Source organism: Corvus brachyrhynchos, unplaced genomic scaffold (genome assembly GCF_000691975.1).
Source record: "Corvus brachyrhynchos isolate BGI_N302 unplaced genomic scaffold, ASM69197v1 scaffold595, whole genome shotgun sequence".
Classification (NCBI taxonomy): Eukaryota; Metazoa; Chordata; class Aves; order Passeriformes; family Corvidae; genus Corvus; species Corvus brachyrhynchos.
Genome location: NW_008238373.1, coordinates 966,710 through 979,923, shown reverse-complemented (window position 1 = coordinate 979,923; position 13,214 = coordinate 966,710). Strand labels below are relative to the sequence as shown.

Sequence of the window (13,214 nt, the reverse complement as noted above, 5' to 3'; positions counted from 1 at the left end):
TCATGAGAAAGCCCAGAAGTGCTCAAAACTTTCCAAGAGCTCCTAGTTTTAAAACAGCTTAGTTTATTCACAATAAGATTTCAAACCTCTGGAAGACAGAAAACAACATATTTTTCTTTTATGGGACTGAAAAAAGAAAGGATACTTTCACTGACTATGCTTATCACTCATGGGTGTATCCACTATCTTCAAGGCATCCTGGATCAGGCAGCAAGGTTTTGTCCCTGCTCTCCAAACCTTGTATTTTCATGGCTGAAGAGCTAGATAATAAATCTACAGCTTTTGATAGTGACTTCAGTTTTATAAAACAAACCAAGGAACACATTAGTTGTGCAGAATGTCCTAGATGCTATCGACCTAATAAAAAAGAAATGTCCTCTGGGATATGCACTGTGACTCTTCCTCTTTCCCTGACTGTCTTGCACACAGAGAACAGGGAATTTCTTTTACAAGAAACAAACATACAATTAAACACTCTTCCTAGGTCTTAAACTGTTACGTTTTAGCATACACACTGTTTCATAGTGTTCCTCTATGCAATATTGAAAGTTGAGACTTCAAAGGGAGAAGAGAAGAATGGTCTGTTCACGTTTTCTATTTTCAGAAGAGGATGTTGGGTGATAAGAAAACGCCACCCAGGCAGAATGTAAAACCACATGTGCTGTTAGCACTGGGATCACTGCAAACATGGGTAGATCGCTCCACCTGCTGGACAAAGCTTCTCTGCTCACACACACAGTTTGCCTGACATCAGAGATGGGAACCTGCTACAGAAGTGTTACACACGGAATTACTTCCCAAATCCAACCTCATGTTCTACCTCCCCGTGAAATTTAGAATTTTCCTCTTCGGTAGAAAATTTTCAGTCAGTGACTCCTCTTCAAAGTATTACTTAAGGAAAACACAAAGCTCTCCCAGAGGGCAAGGCAAAAGAAAAGACAGCGTATTTGGAGTCTCCAAAGCCTTTAAACATTTGAATGAGTTCAAAGTTTTAGAAGTGATGCAAAAAACCAAAAAATAACCACCCACCCAAAACCAACCCAAACAAGAAAACCCCACCACAAAACCCCCTCAGTATTTAAATTGAAACTAATCCATGTTGATTTTATTCTCACATCAGGAGTGCAGGTGCTTGTAGGAGAGAGAAGGGTTTAGCACACAAGATGAGCCAGTGTGTATTCCCTTTCCACTTAGTAGTCACAACCCTTCCAGAAAGTATAGCTCACAAGAAGCCAGCAGACTAAAAAGCCTCAGATAATTTGTCCTAATTTCTTCTTTCCTTTCATTTTGTGCTGAACAAAGGCAGAATGTAAGATGGTAAGATGATCACTATTTAAAGACACCACACAAAAAGCACTGCCTCCTTCCACAGAGTCCTACGATCATTTCTTTTTCAGAGTTTTTGCTCTTGGAGGTGGTGCCTGTAAAGACATTCACTACAATCTCTCTGAGAGAAAAAACCCTTGGTTCCTGAACTTTTACACATGCGTAACATCTGAACCATCTGAAGGCACGTCCCACCTTCAGTACTGGCCTGGCACAGGAGTGATTTCGGCACACTGCAGAGACTCCTGAGCTTGATTCCATCCTTCTCCTAACTCCATCAAAAATTCCCTGCTTCTTAGGACCTCAGCTCTCCAATAAAGACAAATGGCAGCATCCTCTCCTTACTGAGTTTAAAGAGAAGGGGAAACTTATCAATAGAAAATGTCAAGACTGTAACATTAACATTCATGAACATAACAGATTTAAAAAAAAAAAAGGTTTATATTACCTGGTATAATATTACTACTACAGTTTAAAACATTCCCTGTAAGTGCAATTCTTAAGAGAATCAAATTTTCATTGAATTAAAAAAATATATACTTTTTACAGTTTGTTTACCTGAACAATATTATTTTCTTCCAGCTGACAATGTGACTTATTTCATTGCACTCAATAAAATTCACTGTCTGAAAAGCTTAAAGTCAGTCTTCTTGTTGTAGAGTAAGGCCTACACATTCTCCATGCAAAATGCAACTTTGAGGAAACAAAGGGGTTTTTTCCTGGTTTTGGGAAGAAATGTTTTTATAGGGCTTCTGGTGCCAAACAAAATTTATGAACTCCCGCAGAGAGGTGTGAGGACATGGGTCATTTCTGAGGTGATAAAAAACCATTTTATTGCCTATTGTTTTACACTAGATGCTGTTAGCTTTTACCCCATGCCATAGAAGTTGACAAGACACAAGAAAAGTCTGTTTTGCTGAGCATAGTATGTACTTTTTGCCTCTTAAAAACACCAAAGATATGAAACCCACATGTGCCCATTTCAAAAGAAACTGTGTAAGTATTCTCTGTGTTCTGGCTACCAGACAGGTTGCAGAAATGAGCTATAGCCAGCAAAAATGAACAGGACTGACCAATGCTTTTTTTCCTTTAGTTGTGCTCCTGGCAAGTGAGGATTTTATATGTCAAGTTTTATTATAACTATTTCAGACCTTTCAAAGAGTTAAGGAATACTTTTGAATTTTGCAATAAATAAAATCTAAGACTCTGCAATTGGATCCTATCTGCTTCAATGCTAGTGAAAAAAGATTTTGAGCAAATTTTACTGTGTTAGCAAATATCTTCTTAAAATTTATTCTACCCATCTATTCATCCATCAATTTCACAATCTGTCTGCTGCCCCCATTCCTGGCCTTTTAGTCTCTTGTCAAAGCCAGTTTTGGCTGCCAAGGCAAGACAAGTTTGTAACTTTAGACAGGACAGGCATCAAAAAAGAGAGTTCTTTTGCAATTTCTTGACTTGGTATTAACATTAAGAAAACACTTCATTTCAAGGAGAGAACGGAAACGCAGAAAAACAGGAAGCCCACGGCTTTAAAGTATTGTACAAGATAAAACCAGATTGGTTCCAATGAAAACTTTAGCACCACAAAGAGCTTTCACATTTTGTTATACATGGTTATAAAACACACAAGTCAATATATTTGGCATATGGAATAGCTGAAGGCAACATTTTGTTAATGCAATGAAGGAAGTTATCCTCCTAGTCTCCCCTGACATTTTCTCTCATGCTGAATTGACAAGTTTTTAAAATATTTTACCTTTCTTCACAGTTTCCTTCTGCCAGCTTATGTCAGACAAATCATTAGCATCAACAAGAAGAGCACTTAATTCGTATTGCTTTAAGCAGTTATCTGTGTCATCAGGTATACAGATACACAATAGCACTCTGCTCTCTGATGAAAATGTCCCACTATCTCTCTGACCACAGAGCCACAGTTTTAATGATCTGCTTCAGAAGAACAGCAGAAAAATATTTTTGAAGCTAAAACAACTACAGGCTTTGTTTTCTCCTAAGAGAACACTGAGCAAGAGTTTCTTGATAAATGTTATTATAGTGTTTCAGATGAGAAATTTTACTACAGACACAAAAGAAACAAAGAACTTTGAATATGGCCTGCACAGTTCAAAGGAACAGAGATGAGAAAAAGTTTTCTAGATTTCCTGATTTCTATAGTATCAACCTACACTGAAGGTTTCCAATACTAAGAAGTTTGCTTAGATGGGAGTTACAGTGATCTGGTGACAAGCCAAAGCACCTGCATGTGAGCAAGGAGAGTCCCAACTTTGGGAAGAAGGGGTTTAACCCACAACTCCTGCAGATGTATCTTAAATGCGTATGTGGTTTTATGGGTTTGAAAACACCAGGCATTTTGCTTCCTATAGCAGGAAGGTGCTTTTAATATGGTTTAGATTATGATGGGACAGCAATCACCTATTTCCTACTGTGATTTCTAATCTATGTAATCCTAAAAAGCAATACTGGATTGAAATTGTCTTTCTTCAGCTACTTTTTGCTTCGAGGCAGCTCTACAAGTCCAGTTTTTGAATTGCCCCTAATCTAGAACTGCTTATTGCAGTGGACTCTGGTGCAGATATTCACAGACTTGGAAATGAATCACGTTTCTGTACTCATCCTTCACTGTGTTTTCCTCATCTTGTTATATTTAGCTGATGAAAGATAAGTTGAAGAAAAGCTTTCTTTATGCAGAAAGAGGAAAGACTGCCATAAGAGACTAAGAGCAGCAGGTCAGCAGACAATACTTTAAACTGTATAGATTTAATCTGCAAGTGTTAGTTGCAAGAAAAGGTCAATTTTGGCCCAAGTTATCTGCTGATTTGTGGGACCACCACACAGCTGGCAAAACAACATGTCTTCTTCCAAGCACTGCATGATGCAACAGCAGAGGGTGTTGCAGATCAGGCCTAAGATGCTCTGAGGAGAACAAAATAGGACCTTACACACCACTTGAATACTTTTTATTTTTCTGGCTGATTCTGTTAAGGTTTTTTTTGTAAGCACCAACTCAGAAATAACCAGAAAATAATTATGATAGAAAAAAACCCCTCAAACATATGTATGCATGAAAAGAGGAGGAGAGAGTTAACACAAGGAAACTGTTTTCTTACTAGTATGCCCAGTCAATAAGTGAATGGGAAAGATAAAATAAAGATTTAATCCACCTAGGGAATACTGAAGTAAAGTGGTGAATCTTTAGACATGACACAAGACCCGTCTTACACATGAAATCCCAGAGGAAATCACTGTCCTGAAACAGGTGATCAAATTTCCTTCAGATACTGGAAAATACACAGAGAAGAGAAAGATTAACCAGCACTTAATGATTCTGGCAGATTGCTTATTTCCCACCTGACAATTTCTAGGGCACCCCAATGCAAATCAAAACCCTGTGTGCTGCTTATAAGCTTCCCCCATAGTAAAAGAAATGAAAATATATGGTGCACAGAGCAGCTAAGAAGGCATATAGACTCTCAGAGGAAAGTCTCATGGCAGAGAGAGCACATCATTCTCTTGATCCCCCTGCCTTCCTTTTGTCTAACATCCCTACAGGGACACCTCGGAGACCAAAACGTGCAAACGTTTAGGATGACTTCCACATACTACAAACAAAGGTATTTTTATTTTTTACGTTATAAAGATAAGGGAAATAACTGATCCCAAACTGGGCGTTGCTCTCATGTCAGTACAATACTCTCTTTATGTCTGTTATTGAGCAAAATCGCTCTAAGGCTGGACATGACACTCCCACCTTCCAAACAGCTGCCTTAACTGCCTTATTGCAAGCAGATAATGACCCTCTGCAATCATATTCAGAGAAGGAATGTCATACTTTCCCTAGTATCTGTATCACTGCTAAATACAGAATTTCCAAAGATGCATCCTGGGAGAAGGGTTTGGTGAACAGTCACGCATAAATCCTGGTTATGGATAGAAACCCATAATTTCTCCAAAGTGATTGACTACTGTAATTTCTGTTCACAGTCAGAAGCCAGCCATCAGCTGCATACATTACAAACTAAATTCAATCTTTGTTCCATGTGCTTTTAATATACAGCTTGGTACAAAACACATATTAATGGCTGTAGGCATTTTACACTGACACAAATGCAACCGAATCACAAAGGAAGAAGGGAAGTTTTACCCCTGCTTGGTTCATACAATGTTGATGAGCCAGTCAAATGTAAGCAAGAAATCAATTCTGCTGGAATGACATGCACAGCCCTCCAGAAGCATCATATTTATTTTTAGGCATAGGACACAAGACTGCCTTTTAAAGAAGTCAGCAATAAATAAGTGTTGGAGGGATGAATTGACAGAGGGAACCCTTTCAGAATGCCCAGGGGGTGCAAATTAAGCAGTAGATTGAGTGCCCTCCATTTTCATTTCTCTACTCCAGTCTCCTAAGCCTCTTTCCTCAGTATGCTTTGTACTGGAAGTGCTGTAAATACACATTCTTATTTGTACTTCACCTAAACTCAGCTCAACTGAAGGTTCATTTCATTTCAACTCGTAGTCAAGGCTGAACTTGGTCCTCGAGAATCTCCAAAGTGTCCAGCTCCCCAAAACATTTCTTGAAGGTTTCTTTAAGTACATATTGCTGACACCATTTTGGGAATATTTTGACAGTATTATTTGAGAACTGAGTATGACAATTAAAAGAAGGAAAAGCCACTCCAGTGGAAAATGGGAAGCTTTCTAGCATGTGGAAAGATCACTGAGCAACAAGTGCTTGCAAGGAAAGAAAACCACACAGTAACATTAAAGATAAAAGTGGAATATGTGACCTTCCCCATTAATCAAATCTGCTCCCTAAAAGGGAGATAAACTTCCTCATTGACTGAACAAGAAAGAAACATGTACCCTTCAGCAGCCATTCAGATTTTGCTGAAGTTTCCGTAAGAATAGCTTTTTAATGAAAAAAGTTACCTGGATTTTTGTAGATGCTAAGCACATCCTTGAAATAATGAGGTAAGAATCTTTCTAATAAAAGCAGCACATCCTCCAACTCCTCCAGAATGCCCACAAGCAGAAAATTTTCATTAACGTTCAGCTTTGCTCTTTCAAGGGCCCATTCACCAGGCTCCCTGTATGAAATTGATGGGGGAAGAACAGATGGAGGAGGGAAAAAGAAAAGTTTAATTATGCATTTACTTCTCAAATTCAAGCCAAGAACAAAAGTGAATAAAAAAAATATTCAGTGCTATACTTAGAACAAAAAAAGACCCCCCACCAAACCTGAGCAGCTTACTGAGCTTTTCCCCGCAACATCTAAAATTGGCTTGGCATGTAAAAACAGGATCACATTAAAAGGAGGCTAATCACTGTGTGAAAGTACTCCATTCTGAAGACATCTTTTGCCGAGCTGTTTATCAGCTCAAACTTGTGAACTTTGGTATTTCAACTTGGAAGCAGCACAAATTGTCTGATGGGAGGAATGACTGCCCTGGGTGTTGGAAGGTGCTGAGGGGTGGTGGTATCCCTAAACCACATCAGCAGAACTGTTGGGACCAATGTCCACTGCCTGCTGTTACTTGGTGAATCCTACACAGAACACTATCATTTTCCACCTTGTCCTTCATTTTAACTTCTGCCAAAGTCTCCAGGATCTTCCCTTTCCCTGTTATTACCCCTGATTCCCCTGTAGTTTTGCTACAGGGTTTGCTTTTTTTTTTTTTTGCTGTGACTGATACCGGTTTTTAAGAACAGTTTAGGGTTCTTCTATCTTTTCTCCCAGTGGGAGAAGCTGGCAGAACCTCGGTACATCTTTACGCTTCCCTTTTCCCAAAAGCATAATGTGGTTAGACAACCTTATGAATCCCAAATCCCATATACTAATTCATATTAGTTATGTTCTGGGAGCAGCAGTGTCCCAGTTTGAGACAAGTTCGGAGGAACGTCCAAAATGGATGTCCTCTGATAGAAGGCAGGTTACAGCCATCCCTCCCCCACCAGGTTCGGGAAAAATTTTCCTTGGAGGAAAGTGAAAGGGAAGAAAACTATTTATTTAACAGACACAATGCACAATGGGAAAAGAATAATGCTAAATAATAAAACCTCTTGCTGTGGAGAGAACCTGGTAAATTTCAGTCCTTTCTGTGTGTGTAGTCTCTCTCGCTCTTCGGAGCTGGGTCGGCCTGGGCCCCCCTCCAGGCCTCAGTGGAAAGTTCTGAACAGTTCCAGAAGAGGAGAATAAGAAGAAGCCAAAGTCCCAGGGAGAAAAAAAGTTTAATTCTCCATCTCTCTCTGGAGAAAACAGAGCCGAAAGCTGGCTGAAAAGCAGCAAAGGATGCTTCCTCCGCTCTTGCTGCCGCAGAAGCACGCAGAGAGATAGAGTGACCTTGGAGCACAAACTGCTTCAAAAAGTTCGCCTGGCTTTTTTCTTTCTCTCACACCCAGATTTAAAAGACTCGGAAAGGCACAGGACTCATGCCTGGGCACAGAGCAGCAATAGGGGATACACATCATAAAGTCACTCCAAGACATTCCACCTCTTATCCCATATCGTCGGCTCTACACACACACATTAATACATACATATACATATACAGCTGTGTACAAACAGTGACAGTGACACTCAGCAAGCAGTGGTATACAGGCATTCCACATTACAGGTGGTTTTCACCCTTCACATGGTACACAGCATGTTATTCCATCTCTCTGCATTACCCACCATGTGCAATCAGGTCCCTGAGCAAAGACAACCCCATGGATGGGTTTGTCTGTACTCGAGGCAGAATTAATCCAAACAGTCTTTCCTAACCATCCTCTGACATGCACTACAGGGACCTTATCTCCATCTACTGTATGCAGGGATTCAGATTGGGCTGGACCAGCTCTATTGGTGGAACCTCGGGTGTTAACTAGCCAGGTGGCCTTTGCTAGATGCTGCTCCCAGTTTTTGAAAGTTCCCCCACCTAGTGCCTTCAAGGTGGTTTTCAACAATCCATTGCACCATTCCACTTTGCCTGCAGCTGGTGCATGGTAAGGGATATGGTACACCCACTCAATGCCATGTTCCCTAGCCCAGGTGCTGATAAGGCTGTTCTTGAAATGAGTCCCATTGTCAGACTCAATTCTCTCAGGGGTACCATGCCTCCAAAGGACTTGCTTTTCCAGGCCCAGGATGGTGTTCCGGGCAGTAGCATGAGGCACAGGACAGGTCTCCAGCCACCCAGTGGTGGCTTCTCAGCGCATGTCTCACAATCATGGATAACCTGGGAGATACTGTCCATGGTTAGATCCACCCCCTGGTCTTGTGCCCACCTATAGGTGGCATCTCTGCCTTGATGGCCTGAGGCATCATGGGCCCATCGAGCTAGGAACAACTCTCCCTTGTGTTTCCAGTCCAAGTCTATCTGTGACACTTCTATCCCTGCAGCCTGATCTACCTGCTCGTTGTTTTGGTGTTCTTCATTAGCCCTACTCTTGGGGACATGGGCATCTACATGGCGGACTTTCACTGTTAGCTTTCTTACTTGGGCAGCGGGGTCTTTCCACTCTTCAGCAGCCCAGATTGGTTTTCCCCTATGCTGCCAATTAGCCTTTTCCCACTTTTCCAGCCATCCCCACAGAGCATTGGCTACCATCCACGAATCGGTGTAAAGGTAGAGCTTTGGCCACTTCTCTCTTTTAGCAATGTCCAGGGCCAGCTGAATGGCTTTGAGTTCGGCAAGTTGGCTCGATCCACCTTCTCCTTCAGTAGCTTCTGCAACCTATTGTGTGGGACTCCATACGGCTGTTTTCCATTTTCATTTCACCCCTATGTTGCAACAGGATCCGTCAGTGAAAAGAGCATAGTGTGTGTCTTCTGATGGCAGTTGGTTGTAGGGTGGAGCTTCTTCAGCACACATCACTTGTTCTTGTTCTTCCTCATCACTGAGACCAAAGTTTTCACCTTTGGGCCAATTTGTGATTATTTCCAAGACCCTAGGGCGATTCAGTTTTCCGATACAGGCACGCTGTGTGATGAGAGCAATCCATTTGCTCCATGTGGCACTGGTGGCGTGGTGGGTAGAGGGAACCTTTACCTTGAACATCCACCCCAGCACTGGTAGTGGGGGTGACAGGAGGAGTTGTGCCTCAGTGCCGATTACCTCTGAGGCGGCTTGGACTCCTTCACAGGCTTGCAAGATGAGTATAGTTGGCTTCACACCCTCTGTAGCTTCGGCTCCAGAATCCCAGTGGTTGGCCCCAAGTCTCACCAGGCACCTTCTGCCAGAGGCTCCAGGTCAGACCATTGTTCCCGGCTGCAGAGTAGAGCACGTTCTTCACTTCAGATCCTGTCCTGACTGTGCCAAGGGCTACCGCATGAGCGATTTCCTGCTTGATCTGGGCAAAGGCTTGTTGCTGTTCAGGGCCCCAGTGGAAATCATTCTTCTTGCAGGTAACTAGGTAGAGAGGGCTCATGATCTGGCTGTACTTGGGAATGTGCATTCTCCAGAAACCTATGGCACCTAGGAAAGCCTGTGTTTCCTTCTTGTTGGTCGGTGGAGACATTGCTGTGATCTTATTGATGACCTCAGTGGGAATCGGATGCCATCCATCTTGCCACTTCACTCCCAGGAACTGAATCACTTGAGCAGGCTCCTTGACTTTGCTCTTCTTGATGGCAAAACCGGCTTCCGGGAGGATTTGGATGACTTTCTCTCCTTTCTCAAACACTTCTGCTGTGCTGTTCCCCCACACAATGATGTCATCAATGTACTGCAGATGTTCTGGAGCCCCACCCTTTTCCAGTGCAGTCTGGATCAGTCCATGGCAGATGGTGGGACTGTGCTTGCACCCCCCTGGGGCAATTGATTCCAGGTTTACTGCACACCCTTCCAGGTGAAGGCAAACTGAGGCCTGCACTCTGCTGCCAGAGGAATGAAGAAAAATGCCTTAGCAATGTCAATAGTGGCGTACCACTTTGCTGCTTTGGACTCCAGCTCGTACTGGAGCTCCAGCACGTCTGGCACAGCAGCGCTCAGCAGTGGAGTCACTTCATTCAAGGCATAATAGTCCACAGTCAATCTCCATTCTCCTTCAGATTTTTGCACAGGCTAAATGGGACTATTGAAGGGTGAGTGGGTCTTGCTGACCACCCCTTGGCTCTCCAGATCACGGATCATCTTGTGGATGGTAATCACAGCATCTCGAGTTGCCCGGTACTGTTGGCAATGCACTGTCCAGGTGGCAAATGGTACTCTTTGTTCTTCCACCTTCAGAAGGCCGACTGCAGACGGGTTCTCTGATAGCCCAGGCAAAGTGTCCAATTGCTTAATGCCCTCTGTCTCCACAGCAGCTATCCCAAAAGCCCACCTGAGTCCCTTTGGGTCTCTGAAATACCCACTTCGGAGGAAGTCTATGCCCAAAATGCATGGGGCCTCTGGACCAGTCACAATGAGATGTTTCTTCCACTCTTTTCCGGTCAGGCTCACCTCAGCTTCCACCAGGGTCAAATCTTGTGATCCACCTTTCACGCCAGCAATAGAAACAGATTCTGCCCCCACATGTTGCGATGGGATTATTGTGCACTGTGCACCAGTATCAACCAAGGCATCATATTTTTGTGGTTCTGATGTGCCAGGCCAATGAATCCACACAGTCCAAAAAATATGGTTTTCCCTGGTCTCTACCTGGCTAGAGGCAGGGCCCCTCTAGTCCTGGTTATCCTTCCTTCCCTGGTCATACATTTTAGAGGTTCCTTCAAGGGGATCAGACATGTCATCTTCTCTTCCCTCATATATGGCAGTTTGGCTATGGGCAACTGGAGCTACTTCCTTTCTGGTGGAACTTTCTTTCTGAGTCTTGCACTCCTTCAATTCATGCACTCGTGCTGCCAGAGCAGAAGTGGGTTGTCTATCCCACCTCTTCATGTTTTCCCCACTATCGCACAGGAAGAACCACAGCTCACCTCATGGGATGAACCTTCTCTCTCTAGCTGGAGGACATCTGCGTCTGGTAACAGAATCTCTGGTCTGTACCACCGAGATTTGGAGAAGGCCCTCGTTGATCTCCTTCTTGAGTTCCTGGTGATTCTTCTCTATCTTATTTTCCACTTTCTGCAGATGTGCTTCCACAGCTGCAATTCTTGCATGTGCTGGGCCATGCACGGCATCTGCATATGCTCAGAGCTTTGTCACCATATGCTGCATGGTCTCATTCCCACTGTCAGCCAGTTTCATTACTGCTAAAGCAGAAGTGTATTCTTGTGGCCCAACTTGTATGAGCTTTCACCACATCACTGGATTAACTCTGACCCAGTCTGGACTCCTCAATCCGGGGTCATCTGTGCAGACAACCTCTACCACTGTTAGTTCTCTCAAGTGTTGGATCCTTTGTCCTATGGTCTTCCACTGCGTTTGCTGCATATAGAAATCGTCTGCGCACAGGTATCTATCCCTCACGCCACTCACGACCTGTGTCCAGAGACTGATAGACTCAGCCCTCCTTATTATTGCTTGGTCAATAGCTGGATCACGTGACAGGGATCCCAAATGCCTCGCTTCAGCACTGTCCAGCATTCTATCATCTCCTGCCATGTCCCAAATACAGACCATCCAACTTATTAGGCATTCATCAGACCATCGGGTGTAGTCCTTTGTTAGGCTACGAAGGTCCTTTATGGACATGGACTCAGTAATAGTTTCTGTGCCTGAGTCAGTTGGTGGCTTTGAGGTTCCTTCCCCTGCATCATCATCATCTTTCACTGGGCGATCAGTTTTGGTTGTGTGCTTTTTCCTCGTGACAGGAGCCACTGTCAATGGCTTAGAGTCTCCATCTGGTTTGGGCTTCCTGTCTGGTGTGGCTGCAGCCTGAGTGACTGGGGTGTCTGCAGGCTTTGCTGATTTATCTTCCTGCCCCTCTACCTTTAGCTGCTGCTCCACAGTACCTAGCAGTGTGCGATAGGTATATGTCAAGGCCCAACATATTGCAATGAGCTTTTTCTCATTAGAATTGCCATTGCATTTCTCTTTCAGGTATTTCCCCACCTCAGCTGGGTTCTGAATTTGCCCAGGGGGAAAATTCCAATCTACTGGGTCAGAGAATTTCTTCAGGGTTTGGCCCATATCCTCCCATTCCCCACACCACTCAGGATTTTCCATGCTGGGTTAGGTGTCTCATCAGTCACCCTGGAAATCTCAGCCCTGATTCTAGACAAACTGCAAACCATATAGAGGAAGCCTACCAGATAAAATACCAGGAAGGCGGTCTCTTTAATATTCAGGGAAAACTGAACATTCTCAAAAGATAATGTATTAAATTTAAAGGGGAAGGAGATGAAAGGCTAGGAAACCCCATCTCCTCCTCTAACAAACTGGGTGCAATTACTAATAAACCCCCAAAACAGGCTACTGAAACTAGGACTGGGATTAGGACGGAGAAACCACAAATCATACACATTTTGAACAGCTGCCTGCACCTCTGTTAACTTCTTATAAATCATTATCACTGAGCACAGCAAAATAGAAATCTGGATTCATGACCCTGCTTGGTAAAAGTTACGTACCAGGGACAAAATCTGAGCAATCTGTGGATAGGCAAACAGGCCTAGGGACCAGAAAGACATTAGTACCTCAAACCAGAGAGACAGTATGAACTCAACCAACATGGTGACTACTCTACCCCAATACAAAGCAATTAAAACCAAACCAAAATGTAATTACTACCGTTTTTTTCATTTTCCTCTGAGCCATGCGCTGGGCGCTACTAATTATTTGTCCCAGTTTGAGACAAGTTCGGAGGAACGTCCAAAATGGATGTCCTCTGATAGAAGGCAGGTTACAGCCATCCCTCCCCCACCAGGATCGGGAAAAATTTTCCTTGGAGGAAAGTGAAAGGGAAGAAAACTATTTATTTAACAGACACAATGCACAATGGGAAAA

General features: G+C 43.2%; 1 protein-coding gene across 1 annotated transcript in view; it reads right to left on the bottom strand.

Moving 5' to 3' along the window:
• The window catches only part of UST (uronyl 2-sulfotransferase), a 156,188-nt gene that overhangs the window by 28,682 nt on the left and 114,292 nt on the right, over window positions 1–13,214 (bottom strand). Inside the window, exon 7 of the mRNA XM_017736401.1 lies at window positions 6,274–6,431. Coding sequence (XP_017591890.1) covers window positions 6,274–6,431 — 158 coding nt within the window. The remainder of the gene's footprint in view (window positions 1–6,273; window positions 6,432–13,214) is intronic.